The sequence below is a fragment of the Lonchura striata genome, chromosome Z (genome assembly GCF_046129695.1).
Source record: "Lonchura striata isolate bLonStr1 chromosome Z, bLonStr1.mat, whole genome shotgun sequence".
In the NCBI taxonomy this organism is placed as follows: Eukaryota; Metazoa; Chordata; class Aves; order Passeriformes; family Estrildidae; genus Lonchura; species Lonchura striata.
This window is the reverse complement of record NC_134642.1, coordinates 16,890,547-16,910,363: the sequence shown is the minus strand read 5'-3', so window position 1 is coordinate 16,910,363 and position 19,817 is coordinate 16,890,547. Positions and strand designations below refer to the sequence as shown.

Sequence of the window (19,817 nt, the reverse complement as noted above, 5' to 3'; positions counted from 1 at the left end):
TGAAATGTTGCTTAACTGTACTTGTTTTGCTGTCAAGATGGAATAAAGAGTAGAGAAGTTATAATAATTTTTTTTTAATTGAATGAATTTTAAAAATTAATGGAGAGGAAAAAGAAATGAAGAAATTAATTTTATGTAGATTTCTGTTTTTATAAATTATTTGATTTATCCATTTATCCATTCTTTTATTTGTAATCACAAACATGGGACAGTAAAACTATCAATTTTTGGTCAGTCTATTACTCTTAACTTGAATGGGGGTTGAGAGCATTTGTTTCATAAAATGGCTTTGTGGAATTAATAGTCAAATTACTAACTCTGCTTAGAAACTTATATAAGACCAAACCCATTAATTATTTTTTTCCCTATGTCTGCTTTGAATACTTTCTCACAAAAGAAAAATCACTTTGTTGCTAAATATAGAAACTGCTTAATGCGTTATAACTTTAACAGGCCTCATGACAGTCCTGTGCAGAAATTACGTAGGACTGATATCTCACTATGATGTTAAACTTACTGGGTATTTGAAATGTATATCAGCTTTGAGTCTGTCTAAGAAAATGCTTGAGAAACAAATGAGTCAGACCACATGTCCAGTTGGCTGCTGGAGAACTATTCACCCATGCCTTTTCTGCAGTGTCATCTGTGTGGCGATTACCAAAGGCACTGGTCCCTACCAGCTGGGATGGGGATAAGTCCTGGTGACCCCAGTATCACAATTCTGTCTCCTTTCCCTCTATGACTGCTCTGTCAGCCAGCATTTCTAGAAACCAGCATGCTTGTGTAGTGTGTTCCTTGCAGCTTCATCCTGTATCTCAGACAGCTGTGTCCTCTCCTTCTCATTTGTATGTTCCTGGCACTCCTCTTAACTTCCTGTAGCTCAGCTTCTTCCAGGCATGTCAACAGCAGTGATGGGAGGTAAAAACTAGCTTGTACAAAGGGTAAGTACAGTGAGTTGTAATTTTGAGAGATGGAGAAACTGAAACTTGGGGTTTCAAGAATTCTCACTTTTACTTGTGTGGGAAAACACCAAACTCCCCAAGTTCAGTGAAGAGTCTAATATGAAAAGTCTGAATAGATTTAATTTAAAATTATGCCTTTGACAGATGTAAATATTATCTGATACAGGAAACAGATACTGGAAACATTTTGCCTTGTAAAGACTAAACTGTATAAAGTTAAGGGTTAGTGGAATTAAAGGGGCATAATCTGGACCACAGGAGATGAAAATGTCAGAAATCATAGGGCAACCAGGATTGGAATTAGAAATTGTAATTCAAATACAGATATAGTTACTTACCATCACTACTCTTGAATCAAGCTTAGCTTGTGATTTTCTCCAGTTCTTCTGTGGGGTTTGCAAGTCTGTTTTCCTTTTGGTCTTGATATTCAAAAGACTTATTTAGACTTGTATATTTTCTTGTCATTGTGCACTATCATTTTTTAAGGGAAAATAATTTTTAAAAATATTAAAAAGACAAATGGCTGAAGCCTTCAAACCTAAAACGTAGTCTAAAAGTCTTCCTCCTAGTAAAAGGAAAAGGATCCTTGTGTACATTCTGCAGAAGACTCTTGCAAACATCAATGACTGTGGTAGTTGAAAACTGTACTGAGGAGAAAATATGCCTATCCATGGGGCCTTGAGAGTGGGAAGATAAGCTCCAGTGTTCGCTCAGAGAGTTCTGAAAATACAATCTGGAAGGTACTTTCTACACATCTGTGACCTCTGTTGGCCATGAGAACAAGAATTTTTACATTATTATTATCAGATAATTCTGCCTGAGAGCTCTCTGTCTCTATCATTAGTTTATTTTTCAATCTAACGATTTTTAAAATTAACCTCTTCCGTTGAGAGAGGTGGTAGGCCTGTGAAGCCAGAAAAAAAAATTTCTTTCAGATTGTAACAACTCTTTGTCAAAAGGTGAATTTGAAACTTTGAATGAAAGTTTCAAATTGCTGGAGCTGTTTATTTTTAGCATTTGTGGAGGAGTGATAGAATTTTTTTTAGAAAATGCTGGAGTTCTGTAGAATGTAATAGAAAACAATGCTGATACTGGCTGTTTCTGTGGAAGTGTTGAATGTATAGAAGAAAAATTCGTATTGGGTTCTAAATGTTTAAACTGATTTATTTCATTTTAATTAAATCCTGTAATATAGAATTTCACATAGAACAGATTTTGTTGAAATTCATATGCTAAAATAGTGTTAAAAGGATGGTAATTGAGTTTGGATTAAAAACTGCTGAAAATAAATCACTTACAGATTAACAGTATCTTTGAAAGATAAGAAAAAATGATACATAGGACTTTTTGTCTAGCTGGCTTTTGTAAATTTCCCAAAAGCCTTGAATTGTTCTAGAAAAGGAAAAACAAGTTGTTAAAGTATTAACAAAGCATCTTATTTATGACTGCAAACATTTGAAAAGATGTTTTGAATTATTAAAAGAAAACACTGAGCATCAGTATTTTCAGCCATTCATACTTGGTTGTGAAAGGTGCAGTCTGATGTTCAGATGACTCAATTCAAATTAGTCAGTTGCTGATGCTAACGCAGTATAAGGTTTAGGGTTTTCTTCTTAGAGTCTATTCCCATCCATTTTCCTGGTGAGCATTCTAATTATTTACAGTATTTCTGCTTGTTATCTATTTACATACTAGATATGCACATATCCTAATTTTACATGCCTTTATTTGTGCAGCACAAATTCAAAATGTGAGATGCAAATGTCCTTTATTCGTATGTACAAATGAATCAAATACCATAGCTGTCTAACTTGTAACCAGAAAATTAGTGACTGCTGATTACTGTTCTGTGTTTGTGACAATGCTCTCACCATGGAAACAAAAAACCACATCAGCTGCCTTTTCATAATGCAGTAGGACATGATGCCATATTTTCCCCTATATATGAAAAAAAAACCCAGCCAACTGCACGTGAAAGGAAATATCTGCATTGTAATAATGTCTATTACCTTTTGTGGAAAACTACTATTTCTTTCCCTTAACTCTAGTTTTGCTGCCTTCTCACTAGCAATTCCTGCTCCAGGTGCTCTGAGTTGCTGCTAATACTCGCTAATACTGTGTCAAAATCTGTGACTGTTAAGGTACAAAAACTTACAACTGCAAATTAAAGAAGTGTTTTAATATCTGCATAGTGCTTGTAGTCATACCTCTCCCATTCCCATAACTTGCTTTATGTATGTGTCTTTTTGTCTGAAATGGACCCTGTTTATGAATGCTGATAAACATTTTTGACATGCTACTGAGTCCAATTCAAAATTTTACAACCTGATCCTTTGCTTTAAGCCTTTAATTGAATGTGGAAGGTGTCATCTTTGTCATTTCCCCAAACTGATAGTGCATATTAGAAGCACCTTTAGGCAAGTGGTTCTTTAACAGAGGCAGTGAACTCAAATAAGGCAGGTGGCCTTAAAAAGTGACTTTTGCTTTTCTGCTCTTTGATTGTGGCTTTGTTTCTAGTCTATCTTCCACCATCACCATCCTTGTTGTGCTCTAATTATTTCCCCAACATTGCTGCCTTCTATTTTTAGACTTTTTGAAGAAGTGTTCAAATCTCCTCTCAGTCTCCAATTTCTTTATCGAGCAAGGAAGAGGTACTATGACAGCAGTCATGATAAGCAACAGTGTCGTCACATTAAAAATACAAAGTTTACACACAACTACAGAAAGGCATACATACAGAGCAGGTATAGCTGCAGTGTGCAATCTCTGCCATGCGAATAACTGAAGTCTTCTCAAAGGTAATCTGTTTTGCTGATGCAGATTTCATTACTTTGCCTTTGACTTTTGGTAAAACCGATACTAATTGAAATTGTGTGTCAGAGCTGAAAGTGTGTGAAGGGATACCTGTGGGAGGAAGAGGGAGAACAAAGTGTACATGCCCCATGTTTACTTAACCATAGTATAATTCTACCAGCTGGACAAAGGGACTATGCTGCTAATTGCCCTGCTACAAGCCAAGTGGAACGCTGAGGACCAAATCTGTGTAAATGACATTCAGGTTACTTGAGAAGTTTTGCAAAGCTGTTCTTCCTGAAGGAGAGACCTGGGAAGTATTGTGCCTTGGAGTTCACAGGTTGCACTAGGCAGATGCCGTTCTGATTTACTTTCTTTTCTTTACTCTTACTTCAGTGTTGTCTGCCTTTTTCAAAACCAACACGGTAGGGTCAGCCTTGAAGTGTGTCCTGTTGCTGTGCCCTGACTGAAGAAATGCTGTTTTAGTCTGGTATTCCTTGATTTTAAGCCTTCAGAAGCGGTTACACTTTGTCTGATCCTGAGATCTTAATTGGTGTAGGTGAATTAGAAGGTTTGCTGGCACGTTTTGAAAATCTCACTTTACGTTTACAGAGTAGAGGTGGGGACTGAGTGTGGTGCAGCTGTAACGAGCAGCTGGAGGCTGGGAGCTGGACTGAACAAGTTCCCTGCTGCTGCAGACATCGTGGTAACATCTAGCTGGATTCTTGCACTGCAGAGGGTAGCTGAAACACCCTTGGTATTCTTATATCACCACCTGATAAACAAGAACTGTGTCCTTGGTTTTGGGGTGGAGGACAAGCAGGGTCTTCTCAGTACCCTTGCCAGTCCCACTTGGCTTCACTGTGAAAAGAAAATGTACATGGGTACATTTACAGACAGCTCTGTGGTTAAAAAATGCTGATAAATGTCAAGTCACTAACACCATTTGAGGCATGCAGTGCCTTCTATCACTCATTTTATGTGTAATAAGTAACTCAGCAAAAACTTCAAAGGAAAAACCTATGTAAAACTATGTATTTTTAGCAAAAGGTTTTAATGTGGGGAAGAGTATGTTTAGAGTGATCTTTAACTTTTCTTCCTCACAGTCGATTTTTGTAAAAGTAAATTTGTTTCTTATAGATGTTGATTTCTAAGTAGAAGTGGGAATATTTAAGAATGCAATAAATATATATTCCTATTCCTGACTAATAAAAATGATCCTTCAAGAGCTCAAGCAATTAGCCTGCTTTTGTACAGTCATATAGCAAATATCAAGACATCAATTCTGTGCAAAAAATAACGATTTTTTTTGGTGATCTTTATTTCATATTTATTTTTATGTTCAGTTTTAGGGATGCTGGTTCAAGAAAGATTGTGAATTCCCCAGTTTCTGAGAAGACTTAAAAAGCTTTGTAGTATATTGAACCAGAAAGAAGAAACCCACATTCATTGGACTAAAAAAAAAAAAAGTGCTGAGAAAAACAAGAACAAATAGTAGTCATGAGCAGTTTCTTTCCACATGATTGCTCCTGTGGATTCCTTCACTGTATCCTAACCTATAAGTTCATTAATGGTCAAACTGAATTATTTGAATAGTTCTTTACGCACAGATCTCCAAAATGAGTCTCTTAAATTAGATATTGGAATCTCTTGCAAGGGTTTGAACATTGAATATAATGATAATAAACTCATCTTTTCCTTCATTACTACCTAGCATGTTATAACTTGTTCTTTCAAAAATTCATAGAAAAAGAAATTATTTTTAAGGACTTGGAAACTAGAAACCAGGGGCTAAATTGTGGTCTAACAAAACTGCTCCCGGTAAAGGGACTTCTATTATTTCTTTAAAATAGAAAACTTGGGTGTGGCTACGAAGATTTGTATTATTTAATTGAAAGTTATAGTTTTATTCTGATCACAGCTGTGATCCAGTCCCATAAATTAAGAATTTACACACTTTCACTGATGTGAGATAGCCTATTCTAAATATTTACATCACTGCACATGGTCAGGCTGTTGGGTTATTTGTTGTTTTGGCCAACCACACTGTAGTTTTTCAAACTAATATCACAAAGAACACAGAATCACAGAACTTTCAGGCTTGGAAGGGATCTTTTAGGGAGATCATTAAGTCAAATACCTCTGCTAAGGCAGGGACATCCAAAGCAAGTGTCACAGAAGCACATCCAGCTGAGTTTTGAATATCTCCAGAGCGGGAGACTCCACAACCTCTCTAGGCAGCCTGTTCATGTTGAGGTGGAACTTGCTGTGTTTTAGTTTATGGTCACTGCTCCTCATCCTGTCATGTGCACCACTGAAAAGAGTCTGGCACCATCCTCATCCATCTCACTGCCTTTGAGATATTTATACGTATTGATGAGATCCTGTCTGTTTTCTCCAGAGTAAACAGACCCAACTCGTGGGTCTATCCTCATAAGAGGCATGCTCCGGTTCCCTCATCATCTTTGTGGCCTCTGCTGCACCCTCTTCTTCTCTGTCTTGTACTGACTTGTGGCCTCACTAAGGCTGAGTAGAGGGACAGGATCACCTCCCTGTGATAGCACCTGCTGGCCATGCTCTTCCTAGTGCACCCCAGGATACGATGGACTCTCCAAGTCTGCAAGGGTACTGCCAGTTTATGGTCAGCCTCTTACTGATACTTGGTAGGCCCCTACACTTGCCTGTGTTGAACTTGGTTCTCTTTGCCCAATTCTCAGCCTATCAAGGTCCCATGGAATGGCAGCACAGCCTTGAGGTCTATCAGCCATTCCCCTTGGTTTCATATCATCAGCACACTTGCTGAAGTTGCATTCAATCCCTTTATCCAGGATATTGATAAACAAATTGAACAAGAGTGGGAGAAGATTGCATGGTATGTTCAGTGACACTCCCCTCTTTAGACTATAGATAACCTTCAAAATATTGATAGCTTTTCCTGTCCCTTAGCTGCAGCATTTTGAAGGACAAGGTGGCAGTCTACTTAAAAATTTTGTAACGAACATAACAGGATTAGAGAGGTATAAAACATTGACAAGATCAAAATGTAGTCATGAAAACTTCAAACTTTGCAAACACCAGTTTATGAGTTGTTAATTTAAGAACTGTAGTTTCCTTTAAAAATCTTATTCCATAAGCAGAAATGCAACACAATCAACCTCACATAACAAATAGCTGCTCCAGTAATGATGTCATTGTTTCTCAGTAGGTATTATAGCTGAGCACAACTAAAAATGGACATGAAACAAAATCATATTCTTTAATCACATAAGCATATTTCAACACCTAATGCATACATATATAGGAGAAAAAGTACTAATGACTTATCTTCAGCTGAGCCTTCAGGATTTCCTCATTTCTTGAGTTTCTAAGGCCAAAACATCCTTTTAAAAGAATACCTGCTGATTTAAAGAGCAACAACCTTTATGTGATGAAAACAGAAATTGGCTTTTAATTATTCAGAGTGAGTGAAATTGAAGTATTCATATTCAAAGTATTAGAGTATTCATATTCTTGCTGTTTTCTGAAACCAGTAAGACATCCCTGGTTTTAAAGCAAATTACTTTCTTTCCCAAAAATGTAACCCTTGTGAAATCCTACAACTACATTATTTCCATAGGATGCTGAGTGTTTCATACCTATTCAATGTTTAATTTTCCTTTTTCTTGCATATTTTAAACTGAAATCACAATGAGAAAACATTTCTCATTTCAAAATAACAATGCTTTTAGAAGTAAATCTGAATTCTGTGGTGATGCCAGAAGTCTGGAGTTTCCCTGGGAAGTGCTTATCCTCCTTAACCCACTGAACTGGTTCTCCAAGTATTTTTACTTTTCCAGAGGAGTCTCCTAACATTTAGTTGGGTTTTTCTATAGGAAGTATACTGCATCTGTCTGGATGTAGTTATTTTTTTTTTGTAGCAGTCCATACAGTGCTGTGGTTTGCATTTTTGACTAGACAGTCTTGATAACAAACCAGTGATAACACACCAGTGTTTTGGTTCTTGGTAAGCAGTGTTTGCACAGTGTCAAGGTTTTCTCTCCATGACCCTACTGAGAAAAAGGCCACTAGGAAGGGGGTGTGCAAAAAGCTGGGAGGGAACACAGCCAAGACACCTGACCCTGGCTGACCAAAGGGATGTTCCATACTGTATGATGTGCTTAGTCATGAAAGCTGACAGAAAGGAGGAAGACGTAAGGGCATTAGTGGTGATGGTATTTATCTTACTGAGCAACTGCTACACAGACTGAGGAAGTGGCTGGACACCTACCTGCTGATAGGAAGTAATGAATACATTTCTTATTTTGCTTTGCCTCAGCATGAATTTTTTACCTTTTTTGTTAAACTGACCTTATCTTGACTCACGAGCTTTTTCCATCTTTTCTTCTCCAGTGCTATCTGTGCTATTTTCCATTAATTTGTGATTTTCTTTTCCTCACTTTTAATTAAAACATGCCCAGATAACTTCTGTTATCTGAGTGCTCTTAGTGTTTTTGAAAATACCACATAGGAGCTTTACTTTCTGTAATTCTGAGCACATGTCGATCCATTACTCTAAAGACCTTATCATTCCACGTATCAAAGTGAATCTGCACAGCTGTGTACCCTCTGTTCAGACAGTAATTTCTGATTTCTTGCTGTGGTCACAGGACTGCTGTCTATCTTCCTTGTTTCACATGTTATACATGTGTCTGTGGGTACAGGGGGAGAGACCAGCTGTGTGGACATCTGTCAGCCAGCAACTGACAACATCTGGGCTCTCATTGAAAACTCTTTCAAAAGCAGACTACAAATACATACTCTTTCTTCACTCAGCCTGCCCTTGCAGACTTGATTCTTGAATGCTGCTTGATGAAGAGAAGCTAGTTATATAAAGGATAAAGTACTATATCAATTGTTTTGCTTATTGCCTTTTCTTCAATTATAAGCACTTTAAGTCTTCTCTGTTGACCTGATTTAATCTTCTGTAGCCTTTTGGAAGTGGAATAGACTTTGCTTTGCATTTTTAACCTGCAGTATGCATTGTAAGTACTTCAAAAGCAAACATATTTTTTGACATAGAATTTACTGAACTGTGGAATAGAGTGTCAATTTCAGCATTATTGGGATACAATGACAGCTGACTGTATGAGATTTGTACCCCATTCACATTGACTTCAGAGAATTGCAGTCCTTGAGTTGTGAGGAATCATATCCCTGCAATTTAATGAAAATCACACCAGAATACTAAAAAAACACACACTAAATTATATGGAGAATAAATGAATGCTTGCATATGACAGAAGTTTAAAAAATTACATAAGCAGATCATAAGGCCAGGTTCTGTTTGTAAAAAATTACTTACGTCCTTGTGAATTTAACATCACTGAAATTCATTAGGATGATGTCCTCAAAAATCATGATCCATTTTGAATATTTTACTTTTACCTATTTAGCACATTTTCTCTCTCAAACAAATATGAAGATGGGTACCACTCGATTTTGTTTTTAGAGGTATGGAGGAGAGATACATAGTTGGGATGACCAGCTTCCTGGAAAGAACAGGACATTTGTGTGAGTTTCTACCCTTGAACAAAGGTACTCAGCTCAGCAGCACGCAAACACTTGCCTTTTTTATGCCTTTGTCTGTGAGCACTTCTTTCCTCCCTTCAGATGGCCCTTGCAGACACCATTGCATTGGGATACCACTGTGGTTTCCTGTGTCTTTACCTCAGACCTTAGTCAGAAGCCAACTTTGGCTGCCAAACCCTGCCAACACGGCAGCCTTCTCTTCGCAAAGTAATAGCTGTGGTTAAGACGTCATTCTTTGCAAATAAATTTTGGCAAGGATGACAGCTCAGGGCAGGAGCAGGACTGGTATTTAGGGGCCTAAGCCATTCAATTGGCCTTAATCCTCCCTCTTATTAGTCTGGCTTTGTGGAAGGTAGATGGACTCATTTTAAAAAGATGAAACAAGCTTTCATTTTGGTCTTTTCTTTTTGATCACAACAACAAAAGACCTGGGAAACTCCGATTCATTAGTATAGTTTGGGCTGATGAAAAGAATAAGGAATAAAGAATAAAATGGAAAGAAAAATGTCTAAAGCTTTGAGAGGAGTGGAAGCATGTAGTGCCAATTCAGATTTTAAATACTTCTGTCTGTTTGTATAATTTTCCCAGGATTTGCCTCTCATTGACATGAAGAACTAAGGTGGCAAGACAAGTAGAGGGTTTTGTTTGGACCATGATGATGCTGATAGTAGCCTCCTCTAAAAGTCAGTTTGAATAATAAGAACCACTGTCATTCTATTGTTGCAATGTACCTTACTGGCTGTATATTTCATACAATGAAATTGCATGTGAGGATAGTAGTAGAAATTTCCAGAGAATTTGTGGTATGCAATTGCAGGTGGACTTGTAAGGACTAATTTTGCAGTCTAGAAAATGTTCTTCCAAATGGCTCTGACGTATACTTATATCCTGAATTGAGAAAATTCATACTATGTGTAAGTAAGTAAACCTTTCTGGTGGGACAGATGTTCTCTTAACCACAGGAGTTTGTTTTATGAGTTGCACTTGGCTTTTGGTTTCTACATACTTATAACTATTTCATTGGTCTTTATGCTTCCTTAAGGACCTTATTTTCTGACTTTCTGAATTGAGGACTTTTGGCAAGGTAGTTACAATTACTGAATCCAGGGTATGTTTGAGCTGATTGCTGTGAAGGTGGAACAGCAAAAGATCAGTGTGAGAACTTTTTTAATAATGAAAATAAGATGTGTTAAAATATTATTTTTTTCTTGATGAAGTTCTTTTGTTTCTATTGTATGTGGTGAAAGAAATTTGCATAATGGTTTGAGATACTGCTACTGTAGCAATTCAGACTTTGCTGGTATCTGATAGACATGCTTGAAATATATATATTAGTTAAGGAGATTATCACTTGAAAATACAATTGTATTTTTACTGAGAAGTTTTTCTGAGATGATAAAATATATTGATATTTAATGAAGCATGAAAGACTTAAATGAACCATGAAAGCAATAGTTAAACTAATTAACTGAATGTAAAGCCTCTTAGAATATGTACATTATGTGGGCTGTATGCTTGTTATTTCTGCCTGATTAAACTGACAACTAGGATAACATTCTTACCTTTTAGGAGAAACAACCTTAAACAGTATCTTGTTTTTAGTGTGAGGAAAGAAAAAAATGTGTTGCTGAGAATCTCAGGGACAATACTGTTTGAAAAATAGTGCCCTTGAACAGTTGACTTTATCTGGGAAACAAAAACGTACTGAATGTGACTGCAAGTTACTTAGATTCCTGATTCCATACTGCAGTTTCTGAAGTTCTTTCTATGTTAGCATTTATCACCTGTTTTAAATAAGTATCACTATTAAACAGATTGGTTTTCTTTTTCTTTTTCTTTTTCTTTTTCTTTTTCTTTTTCTTTTTCTTTTTCTTTTTCTTTTTCTTTTTCTTTTTCTTTTTCTTTTTCTTTTTCTTTCTTTTTCTTTTTTCTTTTTCTTTTCTTTTTCTTTTTTGTCTCTTAGGGAGGGAAAGATGTTTTTCTGAGAAAGAACAGTCAGATGCCTTGGATTATCTGTGGAGATTTAGAAAGGGAGCCTCACGTGGTATTAGAGTTTAACATTAAACAACACCTTTATTGCATGGTTTTTTTGCTGAACCCATGCTATTACTGGAACATGACGTGCAGCACAGTCTGGCACTGATGTATTATGTGGCAAAGAGTGAGTCCTGGCCCAGGCTGGAGGTAGAAAGCAATGTTCTTGCCCTTCTCTCCTCTGCTCAGGCCTTCTGCGCAGAAGGCAGCAGGTTTTGCTTGGAGGATGCTGTCGTAGAGCACTGGAGTTAAGGCAGACTTCATCTGCTGAGAATCTGTGCCCTTACTCTTGGTGCTCTGCTGCATCCCCTTTTATAAGTGAGTAAAGGAGGCAGAGGGTCTTCCCTTTTCCTGCGGCCTGGAGGAAGGAAATGGTCTTATCCCCATCATTGCCCGTGCAGGCAGGCTGACAGGAGAAACACGTATAACGTGTGAAACAAGGAAGATAGACAGCAGTCCTGTGACCACAGCAAGAAATCAGAAATTACTGTCTGAACAGAGGGTACACAGCTGTGCAGATTCACTTTGATACGTGGAATGATAAGGTCTTTAGAGTAATGGATCTACATGTGCTCAGAATTACAGAAAGTAAAGCTCCTATGTGGTATTTTCAAAAACATTAAGAGCACTCAGATAACAGAAGTTATCTGGGCATGTTTTAATTAAAAGTGAGGAAAAGAAAATCAGGAATTAATGGAAAATATTCCAAGACTGTATTTCTAACATGAAGGAAAGCACAGATGTGCAGTGAAAGTTGAACAGTGCTAGAAGTTGTTGTGGCAGATGAAGTATTACCTAGTACAGAGAATTATATTTTCTAGTGTTTTCTTTTTGCCCCTCCATAGATGGCTGCATTGCAATCAGATGGTATCAAAAAAGTATTCAACAAAATTGCTTGAATAAATTAATTTATTTTGCAGATTACTGCAATGCTGCTAAAATGCTGGGCAAAGGGTTCCCCTATTGATATCATTTGAGTCCTATAATTCATAGTATATGAGGAAGTTTTAAAAATATATTTTTCTATTTGCTTCCCAAGTAATGCCACATGTAACTGAAATTCTAGTCTGTGCTCTCACATACATACTGATATATGCTCTGTGTTTATTTAAGTCAGATTCAGGCAGTAATTGCCCAGTGGCACTGCAGCTGGAAGGTATTATCTCTTATTATCTCTAATTCCAATACAATTATCTTCTGTTCTTTCAAACACCTGTTAATTTCCATTTTGATTTTAATAATACTTTTCTCTTTGTCTGTATTGTAGTAATATTCTAAGAAGCTGGCCAATTCTGAAACTTAAAACAGGAAAGTTTTTTCACCTGATAGTATTCACCATTATATTCATATATTGCAATTTTAGTGGAGTTTCTCTTGATTTTTAGCAGTTATTGAATTATGAGGCTTGCACAATGTATTAATATTTCAGAAATACAAACTAAATAGTCAGGCTAAGTTTTATAAATAGAAACTGGTTACTATTATGGAAAAATAGTAGCACAAAGCAAAGTTGTAAAGCTACAAGTTTTCTGCAACAGAAAAGCACATACCATGCTAGCCTAATAAGGACAAAAGCATAAGTCATCTAATGTTGCTGATAACAAATAGGGAGTTATCCATTGCAGCTAAAACATTTATATTTTAGTTCAGTTAAACATTAACTTGTGTGTACACTAGTTAACTGATAAAGTTTTACATTTTATGCAAAATAAAAAAAACAAAGTAGCTTTCTAAATAACTTTTTAGTATGTGATAGGTCTTCCTGATATAGATGAAGTGGATTCAAAATTAGTATGAGAAATTGCAGATGTCCGTATATCTAATTGAAAAGTCTTTGTTTTACTGTGTCTGTTCTTTCCTGGAAGTTTCCTGAACCTGACTGTTTCATAATATATTCTTAGTTTAGTCATTACAAGACCACTGTTTTCATTTGTTTAAATTTAGTGGTTAAAGTGTTCCATAGAAGTAGGTGATCTCATTGCTGTCTGCTCTAAACCAGCTAAGTTAATCACCTGTGAGGTATTGTTTTCACTGGTTGGTTCTGGATAATTTTTTACCTTGGTTCCAGTTGAAGGGAGATATTGTTTTTCATTTTATTTTGTCAGTCTCTTTTGTCTCTCAGTAGAGTTGCTGAAAGTACATGCTTGATTACTTCATACAAAGATTGCAAATAACATTGTAAATTAGTGCAAGTCAATTTACCAAATACACTCTGATAGTGAAAAAACTACCTTTACAAGATTCAAAGCATGAAGAATCTTTAAAGTACATACACAGTACCCTCTCTTAATACCATGCCATCTTATAATTCTATTTAGAGTATTTTCTTGAGATTATTTTTATTGATTGTAAAGTTAGATCTCTGTAAACAGTGAAGAACATGGGTATATCCAGTACTAGTCAGATTAATGGTGTGTCTAACTCAGGGTTCAGAGTGGACACTGCCAGAGGATTTGGAGAAAATTTGTTACTAAATGTCATTGTTGAACGTGTTAAGAAAACCATAAGCTATGACCATAACCATAATACTAAAAACAGTGAGCTTTTAGGATCTTAATTTCAGGATTTTCTCTCCAACTTCAAATCCTTGATTTTTTTTTTTTGTTTTGTTTTGTTTTGTTTTTAAAGATAATAAACACTAAGAATCACTGTTTCATTAGCATGTAGTGGTGTATTGTAGTTGAGAAACTACAATATTTTGTAAGACTTGCAACACAAATGATAATTCAGCAACTTTTTGAGTCATAGTTTAATAATTTACTTGTACTCTGAAAAACTCCAGCTTGCATGCTATTAAAAAAAAAAGCTCATACCTAATACACTTGTGACTGTGCTTTTGTCTAGTTCACCTTGAAACTTCAAGGTCTTCCAAAGAATTTGGACTTAGAGTATGATGCCAGTTTGAAGAAGCCCAGATTTCCAAATCGGCAAAGATTTTATTTGCTCACATAGTCATAGAGGCAAATTACAATATTCCCCCTAGTCAGCCTTTTTAAAATAAATTTGCTCCCCTTTGAAGCTTCAGTTTAACACCCTTAAAGAAGGTTCAAAGGAGTCTGATATCCATTGCCCTGCAGCTAGTGTCTGTCCACAAAGTTGTTGTGCAATAGGCTCTCTTAGGTGGTTGTAGAAACAATAGAAATGTGACCATTTCGTTTAAGGGCAAAGGGACAAGTGCTACCTCTCTAGCAGTCATTAATAATATAAATGAAATTGCTACAGGGGAAGCCTGAAAACTGCAGCAGGTTCTAGGTGAGAGGGACTACGGTATTACCATTGGGAGCCATGTCTTCTATGCAAACATTTGAGTTTTTTGAGTTACCAGCCACTGTGAAGCCCCCACCCCTCCAAATAGGATGTCAATAACCCTGCAGATATGGTGACATACAGTAAAAATGCATTTAGTAACTGGGCGCTGCCACATCCAGAGAATAAAATGTGTTGTGAAAAAAGGCCAAATGTGTTTTCAAACAGCCTTGGTTAGTTGGTGAGTTTAATCTATGTTAAGAATACATTCACACAATCTGCCTTATTCCTTTGGTCTCTGTCCTCTTCTGTATTTGTGATCTTACAACATTCTTTTTTGCTTATACCCTTTTCTCCCCATTTTGGTGAATAGAGAGTCCACACCTACAAGTGTGGAAGCCCAATACATGGGAAACATTAAAATCAACCACTTCCAAAGCTCTTAACCTGTACATTTTCTGTGTATGTGTACACAGGAAACCCCCTAGGGAAATTACCTTTTGCTCTCTGGTTGTAATTCTTTTGTTTCTAGCTGTTCCAACAGTAAGTAACAAGACACAGGTTTTCAGATCACTTTAATAGCTTTGTTTCATAGTGATTAGTTCAGTAATTACAGAATTTATTAATCAAAGAGATGTTTGAATTTGATCTGGTGTTACGTATTTGATATGGATGTAGTGTGTTTCAGAACACTTGACAATTAAAACTGGCTTTTCTTTTGTATATTTTTGTTAATAATGATTTATATATGGAAAGCATAATTTTCAATTTCAAGGGTTTGGTAAAGTAGTTTCATTTTTTAACCTGAGAATGAACAAATTATTGCTCTTAACATGAAGAAGTAGACAAAGAATTTGGTTGATTTTCAGTCAATATCTGATAAAATAAGATGTTTTTTAAGTGAAACTAATTTCATATTGGACTCTTCCTCCAAAAAGTAGGAGAATTACATAAATTAAGAAAATCTCATCTAAAATTCTGTGTATCTACAGTAGTTATATTTTTCTGCATTCTTTGAACGTTCTTCAGAATATTGCAGTGAAATAATTTTGCATTTCAAGGTTGAGTGAAGCTTAGCTGTTAACCAGCTACAGAGAATAAACAGGGAAAATAGGCAGCCTAATGACTGAGGAAGTGAATGGATTAAAATATTTACAGAATTTCTTTTACTGTTTCTGTTTGTTAACTGTTACTGTTACATGTTGATTAGGAGCAGTTTTGATTTATATGTTATTATGTTTATTTAGAATAAGTACCTGCTCTGGTCAGCTGTAACTCTTACAATGAGCAACTGCAGGACTGATTCCACCTCCTTAGTTGTTGGCTTTATTGGACTGTTTCCTGATCTATATCCTAGTATAAAATAAAATAAATTCTTCTTTTGCTTATTTAAAACATTGGCTAACATATTTTTCTTTTCTACAGTGTCATTTAAATCTACTCGTATCCTTCTGAGAATTTCCTGTTTATCTCAGCTGATGTGGATTCAAGGCATTGAGCAATTTCTGGTTGTTGTTTTACTGTCCTGACATTTCCAGGCTTCAGGACAATGATGCAGGAAACCTGGTCTGAGGGCTCCTCTGGCATTCTGGGTGTGTGATGCCGAATGTTGTTGCTGGACATAGATGTTCTGACATTTATCCAGAGCTTTTGAACACATTCTGACAACTTGCCTTTCAGCAGCAGGCTCTTGACAGGCTAGGTCCAGGTTGCACCTGTTTAACTTTATGCTAGATCAGATGTGATCTGTACTTTTGTAGAGGGATTGAAGTCAGCATAAGTTTCCAATCTTGTGCTCAGACTTGGTTCAACATAGATGGGATTGTATGCTGCTGCTTGATTCAGATCAAATTGATATTGTTCAGTGACCTGCAGGGCATGAACAAAGTAGTAATGATGGTCTTTTGACGCATTTATGCCTATATGAAGCAGCTGATGAAATGTTATGACTGCTTTTCACAGCAGCAACCTTTTACTTTTCAGTCTCTTTCGCTGGTGGGAGCTGATGATTTATTTTTCCACAGTAATCTGCCCTGCCTTCTTTTCAGTGGAAGAATTGTAATTTTTTGTCATAAGAGCAAATGTTTGTCAATGGTAAAAAGAAGAAAACCTTTTGCTTCTGTCCAGAGAAATGTTCATGAGGACTAGAGTCTTGCGTAACTTCTGTTTATCATTCCAGTAATATAGTGTCTCCAAAGTACTTAATTTCTCATGTTTTCCTTTCAATGGCTAGCAACCAGGTAGTTTTTTTCTCATCATCCTTACCATAACATAGCAAATTTTCTTACTTTCTTTTGGCATTCCTGAGGTACTGTTTATACACAGATAATATTAGCAGACCCTGTTATTGAAAGGGAAACCAGGATGCATTGAGGACGCAATTTTCTGTATTTAGCAGCACTGATCTGGCACTACTTCCTTTTCTGTTTTTCTGCTGGGATTATTTTTTCTAACATTTAAGCTTCAAGCAGCTCAGATTTAGTAATGAGTAAATAGTAATTTCATTGTATTGTTGCATATTATTTGTGATGATGTATGAAAATCTGACAAATGCACACTCCTTGTTTTCCTGATATGATGAAGCAGATATTATTGTTACTACTGAAATTTATTTAAAGTGACCTTTAAGTGAAGGGTGTTAATGGCATCATCCAGGAAAGGATCAGTATATATTTGGTACATTTTCTCAATGCTAAATAGTAGGGAATAATAGTAGTATATATAGAGATCTATATATCTATATATCTATATCTATCTATCTATGTATCTATATATCTGTATATCTATATCTATATCTATACACACACACACACACACACACACACACACACACAAACACACACACAAATATATATGTGTATATGCACTCTCCAAGCATTACAACTGTATTTCATTGTCAAACCCAGCTGGGTTTCCTACATTATAGTAATTTCTCTTTTATATAATTTGGTGCAGAATATCTTTGGTTCTACATACTAAAGGCACTTTTCTAAAAAATAGCTCACTGAACATTTATGATACACACATAAGTAGCATATTATGTTGTATTATGTATTTTTTTATAGTGTGAATGGAGCTTGTAAATTTATTTTACCCCATCCAGCTTTTTGCCAAGAGGAGTAGCATTCATGTTATTATCAGAGGCAACTTACATTTTTTCCCTATATTTGCTACAGGTTCCAATTTAATTCTCTGTAACATTATAAAATCAACTGCTGAGAAGCACATTGATTCAACTTTATTGAGTTCAAAATATGTACTTTCCTGCCTCACAGGAAATAAATTAAAATACCTTCTCTATTTCTTTTGATTTAATTGAACATCTGTAGTGGGAACAGACAGTAATCCTGCAAGAGATTAGATGCTTTGTTGTGGTGTCCGCATTGGAGTTGAGTGCAGAATCAGGAATTCTCTTTACATGTTTGTCCTTGGAACTATTTGATCTGGAGGGAATTGAATGATTTGGATTTTCTTCCTTTGACTGGGAGAGCCATGAACGCCTTAATGTACTTCTCTCTGCAGTCCGTAACAAATCTGAAGAACCTGGAGAAGAAGTTGTATGAGTTGCATGCCCATATCAAAAGTAGATTTAATTTAGGAAAATGGGTTACATAGAAATACTTTTCACTGTTTGTCCTGATGTTGCTATCCTGCTATGTGGAGTATTCTGAGCAGAGAAACAGCTAGAAATGTGAATTCTCTAGTTATTAATTTTCAGCTGTGATGAGAATTCGCTAGACGTCAACAACTTCCATATTATGACCTACATTTTAACTTTCTAATCTCAATGTGGTTTAATGGAGGCAATCTTGTAAACTACCATCTGTGATCTAAATCACAGAGAAAAGAACACTGGGCATTTTGAAGGTATGTCCCAGTTGCCAGCTATCTTTTGTGATACTGTGTAATAGCTATCAGTTGAGTCATGGCAGCAGTGATTAAGAGCAGACTGTGGCCTTTAAAGAAAAAAACAGAATGCTTCTCAATTTGATTCAGCTTAATTTCCTCTACTTAGACCTCCAAGGAATGCTGGGTTCCAGCTGTAACTCTCTCCTGCTGGTGAAACTACTCAGCCAGCACTGCAGTCTGCATGCATATCGGTGGTCTCCTTGCTTTATGCTTCGTTAATGGCAGGAATGATGGAAGGGCTTGCAAGAATTGCAGCTGCAGGGTTTGGTAGGACTCAGGGCACGGTGCTGTTCTGGCAGCCTCCTTGGGTTCTCTCTTCCTGCCCTCATAGAAAGCTGTCCCTCATCTGAGGGCTTTTTCTGATGTTTTTCTGTCATGTCTGGTCTTAAGTTTGTGTACTTCAGCACATGTTTTACGCATGCATAATCTATTAATTCCCCTGTAGAATATTGCTATTTATGTTTCGAGAAGTTTCCAAAATTCTTGTGTTGATCCTGTGTTTTGTCCTCATCTGAAGATTCCCATTACTTTCTGGAGTTTGCAAAGTGATGTGATAAAAATGTGGGAGTTAGATGACATCATGGGATGCAACAATGTGAGTTCTGTGCCTCATCATGGGTTCATGAGAGATAAATACTAATCTGCTTTATTTATTTTAGGAGGTCTTGATTATGGACACAAGGGCAAGTCCATTGGAAAAAGCTGTGGCAACAATGCAATAGTCACCAGCAATCCCATGACAGTTCAACATCTGGGACCTCTTTCACCTTCAGTGAATCAGCTTTCAACAGCATGCAGCCAGATTAGCCCTAGCTTACAAAGGTCTATGGATGCTTCCAGCCTGAGTGCTTCTTCATCAGATACAAGGTCCTCAATTACCTTTTTTTATTCAGTACTTTAAAAGGAGGGGGTTTAATTCTTCCATAATAAAAATGTGAAATTTCTGATTATTAAAATCAGAAAATCATTCTCTGTTATGCAATGGGAAATTGAATTCCATGCAATTTAATTCAAATCAACTATAATAATACTGTTTGGATCATTCCAACAATGGGCGAAATTTGGCCACACAAAATCTTTGTATGATAGAACTTTTTTATTAGATAAAGGTTGTTTTGTAGTCACTAACTGGATTTTTGTGCTAGGTTGAAGAAGTGTTATGGAGGATGAAAGCAGAAATAGTCCACATGTTACATCTACATAGTGCTAAGTGTGCCATGTTGGTGCCTTTCAAATAACACCAAGGACAGACAAAAGAACCATTCATGCTCTGCACATGTTCCTCTCTCATCAAATATGTTTGCT

The 19,817-nt window shown here is 36.4% G+C and overlaps 1 protein-coding gene across 2 annotated transcripts in view; it reads left to right on the top strand.

The window, feature by feature from the left end:
- The window catches only part of GLIS3 (GLIS family zinc finger 3), a 151,269-nt gene that overhangs the window by 17,226 nt on the left and 114,226 nt on the right, over positions 1-19,817 (top strand). For both annotated transcript variants that reach the window (XM_077790044.1, XM_031507261.2), the window contains one exon: positions 19,172-19,379. In XM_077790044.1, coding sequence (XP_077646170.1) covers positions 19,249-19,379 — 131 coding nt within the window. In that variant the 5' untranslated portion in view covers positions 19,172-19,248. The remainder of the gene's footprint in view (positions 1-19,171; positions 19,380-19,817) is intronic.